Raw genomic sequence first — 24,307 nt, 5'->3', positions numbered from 1 at the left:
TTCTTCTATTTCAGGTCCTTTGCATTTACAAATAAATACTAGAAAGTTTTTCCATTTCTAAAAAAATTAAGCCTTCTGGGAGTTTGATTGAAACTACAATAAGTCTATAGAAAAATGTAGGAAGAATTTCATATTACCAGTATTGCCCTTCAAATCCAGAGCAATACCATATCCCTTTATTTACTTATGTAGTCCTTAAACTTTCACCAACATTCCGTAGTTTCTGTGAATAGGTCTTCCCCATCTTTTGTTAAATTTATTCCTAAGTATTTATTTGATTTTTTCAGGTTCTCATGAATGGAACTGTTTTATAAATTTCATTTTGATTATCTACTGCTAGTATAGAAATACAACTGATTTTGCATATTGATCTTATACCCTGAAACCTCATTAAATTCACTTATTAGAATTCACTCACTGAGGATGATATTCTCTGGGCATAAAGACAGTTTTCTTTCCTTCTTTCCCATATGTATACTTTTTATTTCACTGACGTCCAATAAAATACTGAATATAAGTGGGGATAACAGGAGGGATCTTTGTGTTGTTCCTGATTTTAGGTAGAAAGCATTCAGCCTAAATATTCTCATAATTAACAATATTAGCTACTCAACCAACCAGATAGAAAATAAGTAAGACACAGAGACACTGAACAACACTTTAGAACAGATGGACCTAACAGACATCTACAGAACTCTACACCCAAAAGCAGCAGAATACACATTCTTCTCAAGTGCACATGGAACATTTTCCAGAATACATCACATACTAGGCTACAAAAAGAGCCTCAGCAAATTTAAAAAAAATTGAAATTGTATGAACCAACTTCTCAAACCACAAAGGTATGAAACGAGAAATAAATTGTGCAAAGAAAACAAAAAAGCCCACAAACACATGGAGGCTTAACAACATGCTCCTAAATAACCAATAGACCAATGACCAAATAAAAACAGAGATCAAGCAATATATGGAGAAAAATGAAAATAACAACTCAACACCCCAAAACCTGAGATGAAGTGAAGGCAGTTCTAACAGGAAAGTATACAGCAATACAGGCCTATCTCAAGAAAGAAGAACAACCCCAAATGAGCAGCCTACACTCACAATTAATGAAACTAGAAAAAGAACAAATGAGGCCCAAAGTCAGTAGAAGGAGGGACATAATAAAGCTCAGAGAAGAAATAAATAAAATTCAGAAGAATAAAACAATAGGAACAATTAATGAAACCAAGAGTTGGTTCTTTGAGAATATAAACAAAATAAATAAACCCCTAGCCAGACTAATCAAGAAAAAAAGAGACTCTACACACATAAACAGAGTAAGAAACAAGAAAGGAAAAATCACTATGGATACCACGGAAATGCAAAGAATTATTAGAGAATACTATGAAAATCTATATGCTAACAAATTGGATCACCTAGAAGAAATGGACAACTTTCTAGAAAAATAGACCCTTCTAAGACTGACCCAGGAAGAAATAGGAAATCAGAACAGATCAATTACCAGCAATGAAATTTAACTGGTAATCAAAAACTACTTAAAAACAAAAGCCTCGGACAAGATGGCTTCACTGCTGAATTTTATCAAACATTTAGTGAAGACCTAATACCCATCCACCTTAAAGTTTTCCAAAACGTAGAAGAAGAGGGAATATTTCCAAACTCATTCTATGAAGCCAGCTTAACTCTAATACCAAAACCAGGCAAAAACACCACAAAAAAAGATTACAGACCAATATCCCTGATGAACATAGATGCAAAAATACTCAACAAAATATTAGCAAAACATTCAAAAGTAATCAAAAAGATCATACATCATGATCAAGTGGGATTTATGTCAGGGATGCAAGGATGGTAGAATATTAGAAAATCCATCAACATCATCTACCACATCAACAAAAAGAAGGACAAAACCCACATGATCATCTCCACAGATGCTGAAAAAGCATTTGACAAAATTCAACATCCATTCATGGTAAAAACTCTCAACAATATGGGTATAGACAGTACATACCTCAACATAATAAAGGCCATATATAACAAACCCACAGACAACATCATACTTAACAGCGAGAAGCTGAAAGCTTTTCCTCCAAGATTGGCAACAAGACAAGGATGCCCATTCTCCTCACTTTTACTCAACATAGTACTGGAGGTCCTAGCCATGGCAATCATACAACAGAAAGAAATAAAAGGCATCCAGATTGGTAAGGAAGAAGTTAAACTGTTACTGTTTGCAGATGACATGATGCTGTCCATAAAAACTGTAAAGAATCTATCCTAAAACTACTATAACTAATAACTGAATTCAGCAAAGTTGCAGGATACAAAATTGATACACATAAATCTGTTGCATTCCTATACACTAACAATGAACTGGCAGAAAGGGAAATCAGGAAAACAATTCCATTTACAATTGCAACAAAAAGAACCAAATACCTAGGAATAAACCTAACCAAGGAAGTGAAAGACCTATACCCTGGAAACTGTAAGACACTCATGAGAGAAATTAAAGAAGACACTAATAAATGGAAACACATCCCGTGCTCATGGACAGAAGAATTAGTACTGTCAAAATGGCCACCCTGCCTAAGGCAATCTACAGATTCAATGCAATCCCTATCAAAATACTGACAGCACTCTTCAATTAACTATAAGAGTTCTAAAATTCACATGGAATCACAGAAGACCCCCAAAAGCCAAAACAATCCTGAGAAGGAAGAATAAAGCTGGGGAGATTGCGTACCTCAACTTCAAGTTCTACTACAAAGTCACAGTAATCAATTTGGTACTGGCACAAGAACAGACCCACAGATCAATGGAATAGAACAGAGAGTCCACATATAAACCCACACATATATAGCCAATTAATATACGATAAAGGGACCATGGATATACAATGGGTAAATGACAGCCTCTTCAACAAAGGGTGGCAAAACTGGACAGCTACATGTAAGAGAATGAAACTGGATTATTGTCAAATGCTATACACAAAAGTAAACTTGAAATGGATCAAATACCTGAATGTAAGTCACGAAACCATAAAACTCTTAGAAGAAAACACAGGTAAAAATCTCTTGAATATAAACATGAGCAACTTTTTCCTGAACACATCTCATGGGTGGAGCTGGAGGATATTATGGTCAGTGAAATAGGCCAGGCGGAGAAAGACAAGTACCAAATGATTTCCCTCATTTGTGGAGTACAACAACAAAGCCAAACTGAAGGAACAAAACAGCAGCAGGCGCACAGGATCCCAAGAAGGGACTAGTGGTTACCAAAGGGAAGGGTTTGTGGAAGGGTGAGTGGGGAGGGAGGATGAAGGGGACTAAGGGGTGTTATGATCAGCACACATCATATAGGGGGGGGCACGGGGAAGGCAGTATAGCACAGAGAAGACAAGTACTCTATAGCATCTTACTATGCTGATGGACAGAGACTGCAATGCGTTATGTGGGGGCAGGTACTTGATCATATTGGTGTATGCAGTAACCACAATGTTGGTCATGTGCAACCTTCATAAGTCTATCAATGATACCTTAAAAAAAAGTATTAGCTGTTGATATTTCTCAGACATGCTTTGTAAGTTGAGGAAGTTCTTTTCCATTCCTAATATTCTGAGTTCTCATCATGAATGGGTGTTAAATATTTTAGAATTCTTTCTCTGTATCAACTGAGATGATCTTAAGGTCTTTACCTTCTATTCTATTTAACATGGCATATTATATTGTCTAGATGTTAAACAAAATTTTTATTTCTGAAATATACTTCCTTGGTTAATATTTACTAATTTATTTTTGATTCTATGTTCATGAGAGATATTAGTCTGTCATTTTCTTGCAATGTCCTTATCTAACTTTACTATCAGAGTAATGTCGAACTCATAAAATGAGTTGCTAAGTTGGTAAGTGCTCCTTCCCCACTGTTTTCTAAAAGGGGTTGTAAAGAACTGGTATTATCACTGCCTTAAATGGATAGAATTCACCAGTGAGAATTCATGTGGGCCTGAACTTTTCACTGCAGGAAGTTGTGATGAAAAGTTGATACAGATCTATGTAAATTTCTAATTCTGGCCACTTTGGTAATTTGTTTCTTTCAAGGAATTTGCCCATGTCATTGACATAATGTAGTTCCTATTAGCCTTGTCTTAAAAGTCTATTTTGTCTAGTGCTAATATAGTCAGTCTAACTCTCTAATGAATGATGTATTGATAATCTTTATCTAGAGTCCTCCCTCTCTTTTACCCCTTATCTATTCAGTAACTCCTGGTAATTTCACTTCTTCAATATCCCACCAAACCTTTCCTCCTCTCCATCTTCATTGCCATTGCTCAGATTCTGTCCTTATTCTTTTTTTAACCAGGCCTACTGCATTAGCCTCCTCACTGGTCTTCATTCTTAAAATTTCAATATTCTCATATCACCACCTATCACAAGGTCCCACATACAGTATTCTAGTATGTGATTATACTATTGTATCATTCTTCTGAGCAATATTTTTCATTGTCTCCTATCTGCATAAAGGATAAAAATCAAATCTCCACAGTATGGCACAAAAAGCTCTCTGTGATCTGGCCCACTGCCTATCACTGTCTCACCCCACTGACCACCACTATCTGATAACACTTTATGTACCAACTGATAGAAAGCTACTCATAATTTCCTGAACACACCGGTTTTCTCATACTTTTGTGCTAATATTACTACAGGCCATTTCCTCTGCCTGGAACATTCTACCCATGCATATAAGGAAAGAAAGTATACTTAACTTCTCAACTGCTACCTTCTTTACATAATCTGATCCTACAAAGTAGTCCCTCATTCTGCTAAGTACTCTACACATTTTCCACTAGTACACTTTCTGTATTTGAGTGTAGCAGCTTGTTCTCATCTCTCTCTTCTCTCAATTTTTATCTCCTTAAAGATACAAACTATCTTTTCATCTTTTAATGCTCAGTACTAAGTGCACCGTCTCGCACATACTAGGCACTCAATAATTATCTGCTTCTTCAATAAATGAGTTATGAAGGCAGAAATGATACATGAAGCATAAAAAATGAGTTCTTCTAACATAATTGGGAAAAATGAATAGCTACCTTAGGAATTGTAGGGAGTCAATAATAACAGAAACTCATTTATATTAGGTACTTGTTAGTCACCCAGCCTGTGCTAAGCTCTTGCATGCATTATAACAAAAACACTATGGGGAGATATTATCATGAAACTCATTTTGTAGATGAATAAACATCACAAAGAAGTTTAAAAAAAAAGGGTTCAAGTTCACAGTAATTAATAAAACCAAAACTTAGAGACGTCTATATTAACCACTGTTCTGCTTTCAACCCAATGTTAAATCTTCACTGCCATTTCTAGGGCTCTGCTATACTTTTTGCTATGTAATTTCTCTCCTCTCTCCCCATTTTCTGTTTTCTCTGATTTTATGTTCTTCTATTTCCCTCCTTTTTCTTTCTTCCCTTCCCTTTTCTTCTAATTCTATCAATGTCTATCATAAACATAATTTGTACTACACCATATGGTCATGTATTTCACCCTGATATATCTTTTCTTTCTTTTTTACCAGGGAATACTAAAGGGAAGAAGCAAGTAGAATGGAAGAAGCCAGGGAAGACAGAGGAATAGTTAGTGAGAAAGGAGACGGTTAAGATTGTACAATGTATCTGAGTTTAATATTTCAGTAGAAGAATAAAGCTTGATGTTTTAAAGAAAAAAAAATCATACAATGTAAATATAAAACAGAGCTTCAAGAACAGAGAAAACTAAAAACAGATCTTTGAATGTTGCAAAAGGAAACTCAGTAATTATTAGTGAGAGCAACATTTTAGCTGAATTATGGGGGAGAAGGATGTAAGGAAAAATAGTACTTGCTAAGGAAATGGAGACAGCCAACCACAAGGAACTTGGTATGAAGTAACAGGAAGGACTAAGATCACAACTAGAAAGGATAGCTAAATTAAATGAAAGCTTTGACTTAGAGAGCATGTGTTTTGTTGTTTAACTGAAGAAATCTGAACAAAATTTTAAATGCTCAGTTAAACCAGTTTGTCTGCTGCAGAAAATGAAACTGTTAACTCCGTGATAAGGACCTTCTCTGTCTTGTTCCTATTTATCACACTCAAGGCTTGGCACGTAACATACTCAGTAACTATAAATACAATTATTCTAACCCAAAAAAATCTACAAATTCTAGATAATCCACTTCTCAGTTGCTGTGTTTAATTCTATATCTTTAATCAACTGAATGTTGCATTAAATGTTCATTCACTGTACAAACATTTATTGAGTAACTACTATGTGCCAGGTACTACACCCATGGGTATACAGTAGTGGACAAACCAAAAAATGTCCTCCTTACTCTAATGAGAGGAACTGAACACAACCCACAGATAAAAAAATGTGAGATGCCAGGAGTGATAACAAAAGAATATATAAACAAAATAATGAGAAATTACTGTGAAGAGTAATGACTAATACGTTATATAGAGAATGAGAATGAGTAATATGTTATATAGGATAGTCATGGAAGGTCTCTCCATTTAGATGGTATTTGAAAATGGAAGTGAGCCAAGCAAATAAGCCAAAAAAAAAAAAAAAAACATTACGGACAGTTGGAACAGTAAGTGCAAAGACCTGAGAAGGGAGAACACTTAGCCTGTGTGAGGAAGGTTGAGGAGGCCATTATAGCCAGCTGGCATAAGGGAATGAAGAAAACTATAATAGAACTAGCTGTAACATATCAGTAATTCACCTACAATAATAGTAGTTGTTCATAATCACCATGGGAGTCTTTCACATGTAAGTAGTTTTTAAACTAATACATGAGGGAGAAAAATTTAGAAAATTTTTAATTCATTACCCTGCAATATAATTGTTTTAGCATTTTTTATATAACCAAAGAGTTCTAATTGTTTCAATAATACAAGCGATACTGTAATATACAGCATGTCAACCTATGAGTTAAAAATATTTCATACTAGATTTCAATAATTTTATATTCATTACTCTAAAATGTAATATACCACCAACTTCCTTACAGAAAGCAATGCCCTTTTCAGTAGATGTGAACACTCTTTGGACAAGTCTGCTGCAATATCCTTTTGGCAAGACTCCAGTTGGAGTACTAATGTTCAATCTAAGAGCTATTTGTTAAGAAGAATACACATTAGTGAGTCCAGTTTTTAAATCATGTCCCTTTCCTGCCTACCTGCCAATAATAGTATTGTTTAAAAGAATTCAACTGTTTCCAAATATGCCATAGTACTATGGGTCTATGGGTTAACATGCTTACTACAGAAAACAGATTTCATTAAGTCAAAATATTTTTCATGCTAGTCCTTTTTGTTTAGTAAATGCTAAATAAGAGAAAAGATAAGGAACAACAAAAATAAAATCAAAACCTATCTACATTAGAAATGAAAAAATTTCAGAGGGTACTTATACTGGGGGGGAAAGACGACAGTTAACAAGGAAAATGAAGCCCAATTTCTTCCAAGAAAAATTTAAAAATTTTAAATGTCATTTTTTATGAAATTAAAAAAATACTAGGAAAACAAGCCAAATGTGTATTAGAAGAACAGAAAACTTGCCTACAGTTACATAAGCAGTTAAAATAAAAGGAACAAAACTGCAGCACTAAACATGCTGCAAAATGTGCACATTCAATCCAGGCAAGATGGTTACCCACTCCCATTAGTAAAACAAAATGCAACACAAAATGGTAAACTAATGAGCTCAGCTGCAGGGGCTTGTTTGTTTTTTAATTTCATCCATTTGCTTAAAACATAGTTTCCATTTTACTCTGAAGTCTTTTCTTGGATATAAGGAGAATCAAATGTTCCTAAACAAGAATCTGAATAAACTGAAAATGCATGACACAGGCTTCATTTGTTCTAATGCACATCTGGTGCATTCTGTTTTAACATTTTTAACACGTTAATCATTTGTCTTCATGTTTAAAGAACACAAATGTTTTTCCAGTGCTGTTAAGCAGATCGTTTCGGGGTGAGAAGAAAATGTGAGAGAAGGAGAAAGGTCTGTCAGTTTTTTCAAGAATCTTTATTAAGTAAAATGGTGGAGGAACATACCTAAGTAACCTGACCAAAGTATCGTCAAACTATGATTCATTATCACAGTAGAAATAAAGTAAAGCCACTGATAAGAGTAAACATCTTAAAGGGAAACTTTTCTTACTTGAAGTAAAGAAATAAGTTATTTGAAAACCTTTCAAATGAAAAACAATAGTCCCAAACTGTGATGAAAATGATAATAAAAAAACTCAAGGCTAAAGAGTAAAGAAAAGAGAGACCAAAAGGATTATTCAGAGAATGGATAAAGCAGCAAAGGGGACAAAATCAATTTCTGTGAAAAACCAGTTTACCATGCAAAGCAAGGATCTAACTGAAGGTCAATATATTCGGTATTCAGTTTCAGTTTTAAATGACTACATTCAGTATTGTTTCGTATTGGTGAGCTTCAGTTTAATTAGACACAAAAAAATTACAAGAGACATTTTTATCAAATTCAACTGTAATTGTAGTTTAATTTTTAAAATAATGTTCAGTTTCCGGTCTTACTTAGGAAAGAATGTAAGTCTGATTCCATGACAACAAATGCTACTATAATGGAAATCCCTAATAAAAAGTGCCAAGCCTCAGCCCAAAATCTAGTAAGGATGTGGTTGGTATTCAATGCAGGCTACCAAAAACAAACTTAAAAACTTTAAAAACCTCCAAAAGATTCCTGATAAGTACAGAATGAAAGTCCAAGTTTATTAGGATCTTTTATTCAAGACCTTTCTCAATATGGCATTACTCTACCTTTCCGACATAATTTACCATTATTCTCTTTCACTTCACTCTAGGGGTTCCGTTCACTACACCCAAAGAGAACTAATTGATATTTTTTGAATTTGGCCTTTAATTTCAGACTTACTTCTGTGTCTATGATTAATAGATTTTTTTCCACTTAAAATTATTTTCCCCTTTATCTATTCATCCAGTTATTCAAGGTACAAACGTCATTTCATTCAGGGTCCCTTCTCTAATTTCACCACCCATGTGCAAATTCCTCTTCTACTCAACATTTACAATACCCTGTGAATTTATCATATAATGATCCATACTTTATAGCATGGCTATCTATACAACAACTTTACTTCTTAATAGATTTCATAAGGGGGAAATATCCATAATGGGAAATTTCCTTAAGGGAAATACCTGCACAGCCATGTACATAGTAAGCACTCATACATATGCTGAATGCTAACATAAATGAAAATACATGTTATATACATAAAGGGATATAAAAAATTATGATAATACACCTAGTGGGTAAAACCTTCCATTAATTTCATACTAGAATATGGCCTCTTTGGTAGGCATAAAATACTAGGTTTTCAAATTATATTAAATTACAGATATTAATGTCAATGAGGAAAATAAATCAAATTTACATGCTCTTATATTACACAAAATTCAAATAACAGGGATATATTAGATATTCTACACATATATTAGCAATTTTGTTTTCTAACTAGATATACACATCAGAAGGTTGTTGACAGCATATTGAAATAACAAAAAGAATTCTCCCTTACTCTGCGAAAGCTTTGGAAATCTTTTTTTCAATTTCTTCTTTAATGGATTAAGCACAGGCATTATTTCTGGAACAGCTACATAAAACTCCGATTGAATTTCATCATCTAAAATCTGAAAATCAGAGGAAAAAAAAAAGATAGCCAAAGATTATATGAAAACTTTATCCTTCTGAAAATAAAGTATAATGTAGTAATTTCCATTGTAATCTAGAAAACAGACATTAACCATAACACTTTTCTTCAAATATAAGGATTATATAAACACATGAACTGACTGTGAAAACCATCAAAAGCAAAATATTTTCTGATGTTTTCTTTTAAAAACAGCCACATTCATTAAAAAAAAAATTAATGGACTCATTCTTCTATGGGGTTATGTTAGGCAAAAGTGTTACAAGCGAGAACATAGCACTGATGTGTACATGGTTCATATGACCCCACAAAGCTAAATTTGTATGTCTAAAACTGAAAAAACATGCTGAAAATTTTGCAATAGATCACTTGTAAAATTAACAACCAGTAACTGCCAAATCACTAGCAACTACCTTATCTTCCTAAATTTAGAGCATAAGAGAACTGAATATATAATCATTTCACAAAGAATTGAAACTAAAATGCTATTTGCCTCCAACAACTAAAAATAAAAGAGGAGTAGGATGGTCAAACACAAGTTACTTATAGTTTATTTATTCACACTCTAATTCCATTCTAAAAACACAGAGAGTGATAACTCAGTTTTTAAAACACATTTATTTAGGCAATCAGCTCCCCCAAAATTATTATACTACTATAATATAGTTCATTAAAAAATTTAGTTGATTATAAAATGAAGCAAGTTTTTAGAACAACACTGCCCAGGTAACAAGTTTTATTAATGATTCTTTTTGCATAAAATATGACCACAATATGTCATTCAAAGGCTTAGTCTGGAGTCATACAGTGAACATTAAAGCAATGATTCTGGAATTTAATCTTCCTATTACTATTCTTCCTTTTTCAAAATTATTTATGCCATAAATAACATATTATGTTCCCCTTACCAGTAATAACTTCCAGTAAATGATCACATTCTGTTAAATATTTCACATGTTTTAGTTTCTCCAGTCTTTACAATAACCCTATGAGGCAGGGTTAATATTGACCAGACATTCCACATAAAGAAACCGAGGGCTTAGGGAAGATAAGTCAGTCTGCGCACTTATAAGGGTCAGACCCGGAATTCAAACACAGACATTACATGGTTCCAGAACGAGGGCTCTCATCATTATTAATATGAAAACAGATAATTTTGAGATGTTGAAGAACAGTATATGCAAATTCTACTCCAAACCTTTCAATACTGAGTCTAAAACAGATTCCACTGAATTAAATTAAATTAAATTTAAAATTGTTGAAAGCCATGGTATAGTTAATCTTAAGATGACATCTCGGATAATACAAAACTAGACGTGGAAACCGTGATTAAGAGACGAAATAAAATTATTTTGAAATCCCTCAAAACCAAACATAAGATATTTCAAAGTAAACAAAATGAATTAGTAAATAAAGGACTTATCTAAGAAATGACTAAAATTTCAGTAAAATTATCCTACACTTACCTTTTATAAATAGTAAGTAAAATAATATTTAAATTAATTTAAAAATACAGGAATGTGAGAGAGGATTAAAGATGGCAACGTGAGAGGAGAGACAGAGGCTTCCTCCTAAAACTGGATACAATTAGAAAATTTAATTGGCACAACTAATCCTGAGAGAGCAACTGGAAAGAGGACGCGTCAGACTGCACACACCTGGAGAAAAGAGCAAACATCAGCAAACGGGGTAAAGTACCAGAGCTGTGGCTACACGGGACCTGAGTCACTCCCCCACCCCAGCTCACCGATGGGAGGAAGACAAACGGAGCAGGGAGGGAGTGGAAGGCTTGGGACTGCTGAATACCTAGCTCCGGAGATCTGCGCTGGGAGCACAAACCTACATTTCATGGTGCTTTCATGAGACTCACATGACTACTGGGTTGGAAAGTTAATACAGGGAGAGTTCCTGGGAAGACTGGGATTATGGCTGCTTGTGGAAAGCAGGAATCCATATCGGGATGCTCTGGGACAAAAACCTATACCTGTGTGACCGGCCCACTGGCTCAGGCAGTGGAGACAGGCACAGCAGCCAGGAGGCGGGGAACAGCTCTTTCCTACACCCAGGCACCAGTACTGCTCCCCTGCAACCCCCGGCATTACTTCAGGGGCCGAGCAGCTCAAGAATAGAGCTTCTGGACACTAGAGGGCGCCATGTACAAACATTAAGCGCCAAAGGAACCTTGCCCACAGTAAAACGGTTAATACAACTCCAGAGAAAAATTTAAATCATATGGACCTCATAACTATTCCTAAAAGGGAGTTCAAAATAAAAATGATCAACATCCTAATGTAGGTATGGAAAGACATCTAAGAACTCAGGAATGAATTCAGGTCAGAGATCCAATCGTTAACGAACATGATGGAGGGTATTAAAAGCAGGTTGGATATGGTGGAGGAGACAATAAATGAAATAGAAACTAGAGAAGAGGAATACAAAGAAGCTGAGGCACAGAGAGAAAAAAGGATCTGTAAAAATGAAAGAATACTGAGAGAACTGTGTGACCAATCCAAGCAGAACAATATTCGCATTATAGGAACACCAGAAGAAGAAGAGAGAGAGAAAGGGATAGAAAGAGTCTTTGAGGAGGTAGTTGCTGAAAACTTCCTCAGTCTGGGGAAGGCGATAGTCTCTCAGGCCATGGAGATCCACAGATCCCCCTACACAAGGGACCCAAGGAAGACAACACCAAGACACATAGTAATTAAAATGGGAAAGATCAAGGATAAGGACAGACTGTTAAAAGCAGCCAGAGGCAGAAATAAGATCACATACAAAGGAAATCCCATCAGACTAACAACAGACTTCTCAGCAGAAACCTTACAGGCCAGAAGGGAGTGGCATGATGTATTTAATCCCTTGAAGCAGAAGGGCCGGGAACCAAGATTACTTTATCCAGCGAGATTATCATTTAAATTTGAAGGATGGATTAAACAATTTCCAGATAAGCAAAAGCTGAGAGAGTTTACCTCCCACAAACCATCTCTGCAGTCTATTTTAGAGGGACTGCTATAGATGGAAGTGTTCCTAGGGTTGGATAGCTGTCACCAGAGGTAGTAAAATCATGGTAGGGAGGGTGGAGCAGCTGATTGCGAGGCAAATGCAAAATTAAATTGACTATCCACAAAGCCAATCAAGGGATAGAGAAAAAGTATAGAATCTGACACCTAATACATAAAGAACGAAGGGGGAAGAAAAAGGAGGAGAAATAGAAAAGAACCTATAGATTGTGTTTGTAACAGCATACTAAGTGAGTTAAGTTAGACTCTTAGATAGTAAGGAAAGTAACCTGGAACCTTCGGTAACCATGAATCTAAAGTCTGAAATGGCAATAAGCACATACCTATTGATAATCACCCTAAATGTAAATGGACTGAATGCACCAATCAAAAGACAAAGAGTAACAGAATGAATAAAAAAGCAAGACCCATCTACATGCTGCTTACAAGAGACTCACCTCAAACCCAAAGACAGGCACAGATTAAAAGTCAAGGGATGGAAAAAGATATTTCATGCAAACAACAGGGAGAAAAAGAACAGGTGCTGCAGTACTAGTATCAGACAAAATAGACTTCAAAACAAAGAAAGTAACAAGGGATAAGGAAGGACATTACATAATGATAAAGGGCTCAGTCCAACAAGAGGATAAAACCATTATAAATATACATGCACCAACACAGGAGGACCAGCATATGTGAAACAAGTACTAATACAACTAAAGGAGGACATAGAATGCAATGCATTCGTTCTAGGAGATTTCAACACACCATTCACTCCAAAGGACAGATCCACCAGACAGAAAGTAAGGAAGGACACAGAGGCACTGAACAACACACTAGAACAGATGGACCTAATAGACACCTATAGAACTCTACATCCAAAAGCAACAGGATACACATTCTTCTCAAGTGAACATGGAACATTCTCTAGAATAGACCACATACTAGGCCTCAAAAAGAGCCCCAGTAAATTCAAAAAGATTGAAATCCTACCAACCAACTTTTCAGACCACAAAGGTATAAAACTAGAAATAAATTGTACCAAGAAAGCAAAAAGGCTCACAAACACATGGAGGCTTAACAACACACTTCTAAATAGTCAATGGATCAATGACCAAATTAAAATGGAGATTCAGCAATATATGGAAATAAATGACAACAACACAAAGCCCCAACTTCTGTGGGACGCAGCAAAAGCAGTCTTAAGAGGAAAGTATATAGTAATCCAGGCATATTTAAAGAAGGAAGAACAAACCCAAATGAACAGTCTAACATCACAGTTATCAAAGTTGTTAAAAGAAGAACAAATGAGGCCTAAAGTCAGCAGAAAGAGGGACATAATAAAGATCAGAGAAGAAATAAACAAAATTCAGAAGAATAAAACAACAGAAAAAAATCAATGAAACCAAGAGCTGGTTCTTTGAGAAAATAAATAAAATAGATAAGCCTCTAGCCAGACTTACTAAGAGAAAAAGAGAATCAACACACATCAATAGAATCAGAAATGAGAAAGGAAACATCACGACGGACCCAACAGAAATACAAAGAATTATTACAGAATACTATGAAAACCTATATGCTAAGAAGCTGGAAAACCTAGAAGAAATGGACAACTTCCTAGAAAAATACAACCTTCCATGACAGACCAATGAAGAAACACAAAATCTAAACAAACCAATTACCAGCAAAGAAATTGAACCAGTAATCAAAAAACTACCCACGAAAAAAACCCCTGGGACAGATGGGTTTACCTCGGAATTTTATCAGACACACAGAGAAGACATAATACCCATTCTCCTTAAAGTTTTCCAAAAAATAGAAGAGGAGGGAATACTCTCAAACTCATTCTATGAAGCCAACATCATCCTAATACCAAAACCAGGCAAAGACCCCACCAAAAAAGAAAACTACAGACCAATATCCCTGATGAATGTAGATGCAAAAATACTCAATAAAATATTAGCAAACCGAATTCAAACATATATCAAAAGGATCATACACCACAACCAAGTGGGATTCATCCCAGGGATGCAAGGATGGTACAACATTCGAAAATCCATCAACATCATCCACCACATCAACAAAAACAAAGACAAAAACCACATGATCATCTCCATAGATGCTGAAAAATCATTCAACAAAATTCAACATCCATTCATGATAAAAACTCTCAGCAAAATGGATATAGAGGGCAAGTACCTCAACATAATAAAGGCAATATACGATATACCCACAGCCAACATCATACTTAACAGCGAGAAGCTGAAAGCTTTTCCTCTCAGATCGGGAACAAGACAGGGATGCCCACTCTTCCCACTGTTATTTAACATAGTACTGGAGGTCCTAGCCATGGCAATTAGACAAAACAAAGAAATACAAGGAATCCAGATTGGTAAAGAAGTTAAACTGTCACTATTTGCAGATGACATGATATTGTACATAAAAAACCCTAAAGACTCCACTCCAAAACTACTAGAACTGATATCGGAATACAGCAAAGTTGCAGGATACAAAATTAATACACAGAAATCTGTGGCTTTCCTATACACTAACAATGAGCCAATTGAAAGAGAAATCAGGAAAACAATTCCATTCACAATGGCATCAAAAAGAATAAAATACCTAGGAATAAACGTAACCAAAGAAGTGAAAGACCTATACCCTGAAAACTATAAGACACTCTTAAGATAAGTTAAAGAGGACACTAACAAATGGAAACTCATCCCATGCTCTTGGCTAGGAAGAATTAATATCGTCAAAATGGCCATCCTGCCCAAAGCAATACACAGATTTGATGCAATCCCTATCAAATTACCAACAACATTCTTCAACGAACTGGAACAAATAGTTCAAAAATTCATATGGAAACACCAAAGACCCCAAATAGCCAAAGCAATCCTGAGAAAGAAGAATAAAGTGGCGGGGATCTCACTCCCCAACTTCAAGCTCTACTACAAAGCCATAGTAATCAAGACAATTTGGTAGTGGCACAAGAACAGAGCCACAGACCAGTGGAACAGATTAGAGACTCCAGACATTAACCCAAACATATATGGTCAATTAATATTTGATAAAGGAGCCATGGACATACAATGGGGAAATGACAGTCTCTTTAACAGATGGTGCTGGAAGAACTGGACAGCTACATGTAGGAGAATGAAACTGGATCACTGTCTAACCCCGTACACAAAAGTAAATTCGAAATGGATCAAAGACGTGAATGTAAGTCATGAAAACATAACACTCTTAGAAAAAAACATAGGCAAAAATCTCTTGGATGTGAACATAAGCGACTTCTTCATGAATATATCTCCCTGGACAAGGAAAACAAAAGCAAAAATGAACAAGTGGGACTAGATCAAGCTGAAAAGCTTCTGTACAGCAAAGGACACTATCAATAGAACAAAAAGTTACCCTACAGTGTGGGAGAATATTTTCGTAAATGACAGATCCGATAAAGGCTTGACATCCAAAATATATAAAGAGCTCACGCTCCTCAACAAGCAAAAAGCAAATAATCCAATTAAAAAATGGGTGAAGGAGCTGAACAGACAGTTCTCCAAAGAAGAAATTCAGATGGTCAACAGACACATGAAAAGATGCTCCACATAGCTAGTTATCAGAGATATGCAAATTAAAACCACAATGAGATATCACCTCACACCAGTAAGGATTGCCACCATCCAAAAGACAAACAACAACAAATATTGGTGAGGTTACGGAGAAAGGGGAACCCTCCTACACTGCTGGTGGGAATGTAAATTAGTTCAACCATTGTGGAAAGCAATATGGAGGTTCCTCAAAATGCTCAAAATAGACTTACCATTTGACCCAGGAATTCCACTTCTAGGAATTTACCCTAAGGATGCAGCACTCCAGTTTAAAAAAGAGAGATGCACCCCTATGTTTATCACAGCACTATTTACAATAGTCAAGAAATGGAAGCAACCTAAGTGTCCATCAGTAGATGAATGGATAAAGAAGAGGTGGTACATATACGCAATGGAATATTATTCAGCCATAAGAAGAAAACAAATCCTATCATTTGCAACAAATAGATGGAGATAGAAGGTATTATGCTCAGTGAAATAAGCCAGGTGGAAAAAGACAAGTATCAAATGATTTCACTCATCTGTGGATTATAAGAACAAAAGAAAAACTGAAGTAACAAAACAGCAGCAGAATCACAGAACCCAAGAATTGGCTAACAGTTACCAAAGGGAAAGAGACTGGGGAGAATGGGAGGGTAGGAAGGGATAAGGGCGCGGAAGAAGAAAGGGGATATTATGATTAGCATGTATAATGTGGGGGGTGGGGGGAAGGGGAGGGCTTTGCAACACAAAGACAAGTAGTTATTCTACAACATCTTACTAGGCTGATGGACAGTGACTGTAATGGGGTTTGTGAGGGGGACTTGGGGTAGGGGAGAGCCTAGTGAACATAATGTTCTTCAAAATAAATAAACAAATAAATAAATTTAAAAAAAAATACAGGAATGTGTAAAAAGAAATTGCAGCCATTACACTATTTACCAATACTACATTAAATTTACTTTATAACCTTAATATCTTCTAAAATATGAGTAAGATTTAAAAGATACCATGGGGTAAACTGCAAGAATATACCAGTTATGATGCCTTATACAGGTATCATTTTCCCTCTAATGAAGTCCCTACAGAGAAATTCTTTACCTGTAATAGTTTATTTGCCAAATAATTTTAAAATGTACTTGGTTTCCTTATTTGGGTTACTTTTTCAAATATGTTTTATTTAATGAACCTAATGATGCAGAACACCTTCTTCTCCCTTACTATTTCTTTCTTGAGAAATAACTTCTTAACATTTAAGGAGTACAGGTATCTATTTAAACTCCATTGTTCCTATGACAATTCTACAAGATACATTTATGCTTTCAAGAAGAAAACAGATGGAAGGCAGTACACTAATTTAATAAGAAAGATAGTTCTCTGACTCCAGAGACTAAGCTCTACTATCAAACTCCAAAGAATCTGTGATATTATTTATTTTTTAATAATCAAAATAATTTTAAAAAGATGGCAGAGTAGGAAGGCAGGGCAGAAACCTCCTCCCACAAACACACCAAGGAAGCAACTAAAGCAAATACAACTAAACCTGAAAATGACCTGAAGACTGCAGAACAGACCACCTGCATCTGGGGAAGAAGAGAAGACTACACAGAAAAAGGTAAACTGGTAGAGCTGTGACAGAGCAGAACCCAAACCCTTCCCCCCATCCCAGCCCACAGGCGAGAGGAAGAGGAACAGAGCAGGGAGGGGATAAGTACCCAGGAACTCTGCACACATGGCCCTGAAGATCTTCTCTTGAAACATAAGTCATTGGGTTCTGGTGATCAGTGGGGCTGGACACCAGGGACAGGTGGAACACTCTGGGAGGCTGAGACTCCAGCTGCTTGTGGAGGACAGGTACACTCCACCGGCTGAGACCCAAAGCAGAGATGGCAGGTTGAATGATTAGCCAGCAGTGGGAGGGGTACTAGAGGGGTGAGGGTTGGGTGAGGCTCTCTCCACATGAGAGAGTGCAGGTGGACATACTTCCCCAGCCCTCCCTCAGCCCAACAGGTCAGGAACTCTCAGGAGTCCCAGATGTTTCATCCCCCTCACTGGCAGCTCAGCCCCAAGGCACTTCCTTACACACTGCCACACTCCAGCCCACTCGGCCAAGCAGAAGCATCACACTTTGTCACGTGACAGGCAGAGGGAGACTCTCCAAGCTTTCTCGGCCCTTTCTCAGCCCAACTGAAGAGGCACCTGCAGAAGCCAGTTCCAAGAGCTCTTTCCTCCCCACAGGCTGCCTAGCCTGGTGCTGTGCACCCACTCCCACGCAAATTGCTACCGCAGAGCACCCAAACACCTCAGGACTCACTGTGCCTCACCCTGCCCCAGAGTCCGCAACCACCCCACCCTTGCTGCAGGGCATCCCTGCCATTGCTGCAGGGCAGGCAGAGGGCAACCCACCCACAATGATGCCAACAGAAGCCACTGTTCTGATTACAAAGGGCCAGCTAAGGCAAACTGCCAGCACAGTAGATAGAGACCACTGGGCAGACAGAAAGGCAGGCCTGCCCACTGCCCACCAAAAACTTGGGCTCCCCCGCAAAGGAGAAACAGGCACTGGACAATAAAGAGTCTTGAGCTTCTGGGCAACACAGGATGCCTTCTTCATAGAGTCATTACTATGTAGAGCAGGAAGCATCCATCTACTACAAAGGAAGAAACACAAACCCTGACAAAATAAGGAGGCAGAGGAATTTGTTCCAAACACAACTACAGGGTAAGACACTAGAAAGAGGGCTAAATGAAATGAAAATTATCAATCTTCCTGATAAAGATTCCAAAGTAAAAGTCATAAATATGCTCACAGATCTGCAGAAAAGTATCGAAGATCTCAGGGAGGGCTTCAACAAAGAAATACAAGAGCTGAAAAAGAGCCACTTAGAACTGAAGGGTACAGCAACCGAAATGAAATATACAATGGAGGAAATGAATAATAGATTCCTGAAAGTACAGGAGACAATCAGTGAGATGGAAATTAGAGAACAGGAACACAATAAAGCTGAAGAACAGCGAAAAAATACTTTCTAGGAATGAAAGAATGCTAAGAGCTGTGTGACAATTCCAAACAAAACAATATTCACATAATAAAGCTACCAGGAGGAGAAGAGAGAACAAAAGGATAGAAAGTCTCTTTGAGGAAATAATTGTTGAAAACTTGCCCAATCTGGGGAAGGAAATAGACACTCAGGTCATGGAGGCACAGAACAAAAGGAACCCTAGAAAGACAACACTAAGCCGTATAATAATTAATGTGGGAAAGATAAGGGATAAGTTGGAAGCAGCCAGAGAGAGAAAAAAAGATTACTTATAATGGAAAACCCATCAGGCTATCAACAGACTTCTCAGCAGAAACTTTACAGGGCATAAGGGTAGTGGCATGAAATATTTAATGTACTCAAACAGAAGGAGTTTTAACCAAGAATCCTCTATCCAGTAAGATTATCATTCAAATCTGAAGCAGGGATTAAACACTTTCCAGATAAGCAAAGGCTCAAGGAATTTATAACAACAAAAACAGCATTAAAGGATATGTTAAAGGGACTGTGCAGATGGAAATTTTCCTAAGCCTAAATAATTTCCACAAGTGAAATTAAACCCACAGTAAAGTAGATCTATTAGTTACCAAGCAAGTATGAAATTAAAACAAAACAAAAATAGCAAAAACAACTACATACAAAATAAAAAATAGATACACAAAAAGTGGAGATTATGACATCTAATACATAAGTGTAGAGTTCCAGAAAAAAAGTACTTTGAGATTATGTTTCAACTAGGGCAGTCAGCAATTTAATATAGACTGTTAAAGTATCAGGAAGCTATCACTAAACCTTTAGTAACCACAAAACTAAAACCAATAATATATACACAAAAAACTTAAAAAGAGGAATCTAATCACAATGTTAAAGAAAAACATCAAATAACCAGAGTATATGACAGGAAGAAAGCAACAGGGAAGAATTATAAAAACAACCAGAAAACAATTAATAAAATGGCAATAATTACCTATCAATAATTACCTTAATGTAAATAGACTGAATGCACCAATTAAAAGACACAGAGTGGCAGAATGGGTAAAAAAGCAACCCCATCTATATGCTGCCTACAGGAGACTGATTTCAGACCCAAAGACATACAGAGACCAAAAGTGAAGGGATGGAAAAAGATATTTCATGCAAATAATAGGGAGAAAAAAGCAGGAGTAGCAGTACTTATATCAGACAAAATAAATTTCAAAACAAAAAAAACAAGAGACAAAGAAGTACATTACATAATAATAAAGGGGTTAATCCAACAAGAGAATATAATCATTATAAATGTCTATGCACCCAACACAGGAGCACCTAAATATGTAAAAAAAAAATACTAATGGAATTAAAGGGGGGAAAAAGATGGCAGCGTCAGAGGTGAGACAGAGGCTTACTACTAAAACTGCATATAATACAAAAATATAATTAATACAACCAATACTGAAAGAACAACAGGAAAGAGGATTGTGCCAGACTGCATACACCTGGAGAAAAAAGCAGACCTCACAGAACAGGGTAATGTACCAAAGCTGTGGCCTGGCGGGACCCAAGCCCTTCCCCCACCTCAGCACAATGGAAGGAGGAAGAGAAACAGAGCAGGGAGGGAGTGGAGGCCTGGGACTGCTGAATACCTAACTCTGGAGATCTGCTCTGGGAGCACAAGCACAAACCTACATTTCAGTGCTTGCGTGATACTCTCATGATTACGGGGTTGGAAAGCTAAGGCAGGCAGAATTCCTGGAGAGACTGATATTCCAGCTGCTTGTGGAAAGCAGGGATCCATATCCGGCTGCTCTAGGACAAAAGAGAGGCAGGCAGTCTGAGAGACTTCCTAACAAGGAAGCCCTTAGCAAGAGGGCTGCTAAAGGGGCAAGGATTCCACAGAGCTTACTGCTCAGGAGAAAGGACAGGTAGACAAAATTGTCCAGGTGTATTCTGCCCAGCAGGTTGGGAGCTTTCATGATCTTCAGGTGCTCCAGCTCCCTGGCTGGCAACACAGCTCCAAGGACCCCCTTGTGATACACAGCTTACTGCAACTTTCTCCCGGCCAGCCCCACCTGGCGTGTAAACCAGAAAACCCTACCCTGGCATTGGGCCAGCCAGAGGGAAGACCTACAGGAACCACAAATGCAAAGCACAGAGGCTTATACCTCTGTGCTAAGGCCACTGGTTCAGGCAGTGGAGACAGGCATAGCAGTTGGGAAGCAGGAAACAGCTCTTTCCTCCCCCTCACGCCCCAGCACAAATACCACTCCCCTGCAATCCCCAACATTGCTTCAGGAGCTGAGCAGCTCCAGACAGTAGAGATTCTGGGCACTAGAGGGCACTATATAAAAATATGAAACGCCAAAGGAACCTGGTTCAAAGTAAAATTAATATAACTCCTGAGAAAGATGACATGGACCTCATGACTCTTCCTGAAAGGGAGTTCAAAATATAAATCATTAACATGCTCATGTACGTAAGGAAAGATATTCAAGGACTCAGGAAAGAATTCCGGTCAGAGATCCAATCATTGAAGAGCACAATGGAGGGTATTAAATGCAGATTGGATACAGCGGAGGAGACGACAAATGAAACAGAAACTAGAGAAGAGGAAAAGAAAGAAGCTGAGGCACAGAGAGAAAAAAGGATCTCTAAGAATGAAAGAATATTGAGAGAACTGGGTGACCAATCAAAATGGAATAATATTCGCATTACAGGGGTACCAGAAGAAGAAGAGAGAAGAAGGGATAGAAAGTGTCTTTGAAGAGGTAATTGCTGAAAACTTACCCAATCTGGGGAGGGAGATAGTCTCTCAAGCCATGGAGATCCACAGATCTCCCAACAAAAGGGACCCAAGGAAGACAACAACAAGACATATAGTAATTAAAATAGCAAACATCAAGGATAAGGACAGACTACTAAAAGCAGCCAGAGACGGAAATAAGATCAGATACAAAGGAAAGCCCATCAGGCTAACATCAGACTTCTCAACAGAAACCTTACAGGCGAGAAGGGAGTGGCATGATATATTTAATGCAATGAAGCAGAAGGGCCTTGAACAGACTACTTTATCCAGCAAGATAATCATTTGAATTTGAAGAAGGGATTAAGCAATTTCCAGATAAGAAAAAGCTAAGAGAATTTACCTCCCACAAACAATCTATACAGTGCATTTTGGAGGAACTGCTATAGATGGAAGTGTTCCTAAGGTTTGCTAGCTGTCACCAGAGGTAATAAAACCACAGTAACGAAAGTAGAACAGCTAATTACAAAGCAGATGCAAAATTAACTTAACTATCCCCAAAGTCAATCAAGGGATTAGACAAAGAGTACAGAATACAGAACCTAATATATAAAAAATGGAGGAGGAAGAAAAAGGAGGAGAAAAAAAAAAGAACCTTTGGGTTGTGTTTGTAATAGCACATTAAGTGAGTTAAGTTAGACTCTTAGACAGTAAGGAAGTTAAACTTGAACCTTTGGAAACCAAGAATCTAAAGCCTGCAAGGATAATAAGTACATACCTATCAAGAATCACCCTGGGACAAAAGAGAGGACTGAACACACCCTGGGACAAATGTAAATGGACTGAACACACCAATCAAAAGACAGAGAGTCACAGAATGCAAAGAAAAACAAGACCCATCTATATGCTGCCTACAAGAGACTCACTTTAAACCCAAAGACATACAGACTAAAAGTGAAGGGATGGAAAAAGATATTTCATGCAACTAATAGGGAGAAAAAAGCAGGAGTTGCAGTACTTGCATCAGACAAAATAGACTTCAAAACACAGAAAGTCACAAGAGACAAAGAAGGACACTACATAATGATAAAAGGGTCAATCCAACAAGAAGATATAACCATTATAAATATCTATGCACCCAACACAGGATCACCTACATATGTGAAAGAAATACTAACAGAATTAAAAGGGGAAATGGAGTGCAATGCATTCATTCTAGAAGACTTCAACACTCCACTCACTCTGAAGGACAGATCAACCAGACAGAAAATAAGTAAGGAGACAGAGACACTGAACAACACATTAGAACATATGGACCTAACAGACATCTACAGAACTCTACAACCAAAAGCAGCAGAATACACATTCTTCCCAAGTGCACATGGAAAATTTTCAAGAATAGATCATATACTAGGCCACAAAAAGAGCCTCGGTAAATTAAAAAAGACTGAAATTGTACCAATCAGTTTCTCAGACCACAAAGGTATGAAACTAGAAATAAATTACGCAAAGAAAATGAAAAAGCCCAGAAACACATGGAGGCTTCACAACATGCTCCTAAAAAGCCAATGGAACAATGACCAAATATAAAAAGACATCAAGCAATATATGGAGACAAATGTCAACAACAATTCAACATGGCAAAATCTGTGGGACACAGCAAAGGTTGTGCTAAGAGGAAAGTATATTGGAATACAGGCCTACCTCAGGAAAGAAGAACAATCCCATATGAACAGTTAAAACTCACGATTAACAAAACTAGAAAAAGAAGAAAAAATGAGGCCCAAAATCACTAGAAGGAGGGATATAATAAAGATTAGAGTAGAAATAAATAAAAACAAGAAAAATAAAACAATACAAAGAATCAATGAAAGCAAGAGCTGGTTCTTTGAGAATATAAACAAAATAGATAAACCCCGAGCCAGACTTATCAAGAAAAAAAGCGAATCTACTCACATAAACAGAATCAGAAATGAGAAAGGAAAAATCACTATGGACACCACAGAAATACAAAGAATTATTAGAGAATATTATGAAAAATTATATGCTAACAAACTGGATAACCTAGAAGAAATGGACAACTTTCTAGAAAAATACAACTTTCCAAGGCTGACCCAGAAAGAAACAGAAAATCTGAACAGACCAATTACCAGCAACGAAATTGAAATGGTAATCAAAAACTTACCTAAGAACAAAACCCCTGGACCAGATGGC

At 36.9% G+C, this 24,307-nt stretch overlaps 1 protein-coding gene across 6 annotated transcripts in view; it reads right to left on the bottom strand.

The window, feature by feature from the left end:
• The window catches only part of MRPL1 (mitochondrial ribosomal protein L1), a 155,772-nt gene that overhangs the window by 92,331 nt on the left and 39,134 nt on the right, over positions 1-24,307 (bottom strand). For all 6 annotated transcript variants that reach the window (XR_008997772.1, XR_005031895.2, XM_036920982.2 and 3 more), the window contains exon 6: positions 9,613-9,724. Coding sequence is in view for 4 of the 6 variants with exons in the window: in XM_036920982.2 (XP_036776877.1) it covers positions 9,613-9,724 (112 nt within the window). In the remaining 2 variants the exon portion in view is untranslated. The remainder of the gene's footprint in view (positions 1-9,612; positions 9,725-24,307) is intronic.

The sequence above is a fragment of the Manis pentadactyla genome, chromosome 5 (genome assembly GCF_030020395.1).
Source record: "Manis pentadactyla isolate mManPen7 chromosome 5, mManPen7.hap1, whole genome shotgun sequence".
In the NCBI taxonomy this organism is placed as follows: domain Eukaryota; kingdom Metazoa; phylum Chordata; class Mammalia; order Pholidota; family Manidae; genus Manis; species Manis pentadactyla.
This window is presented reverse-complemented; position numbering and strand designations above follow the sequence as displayed.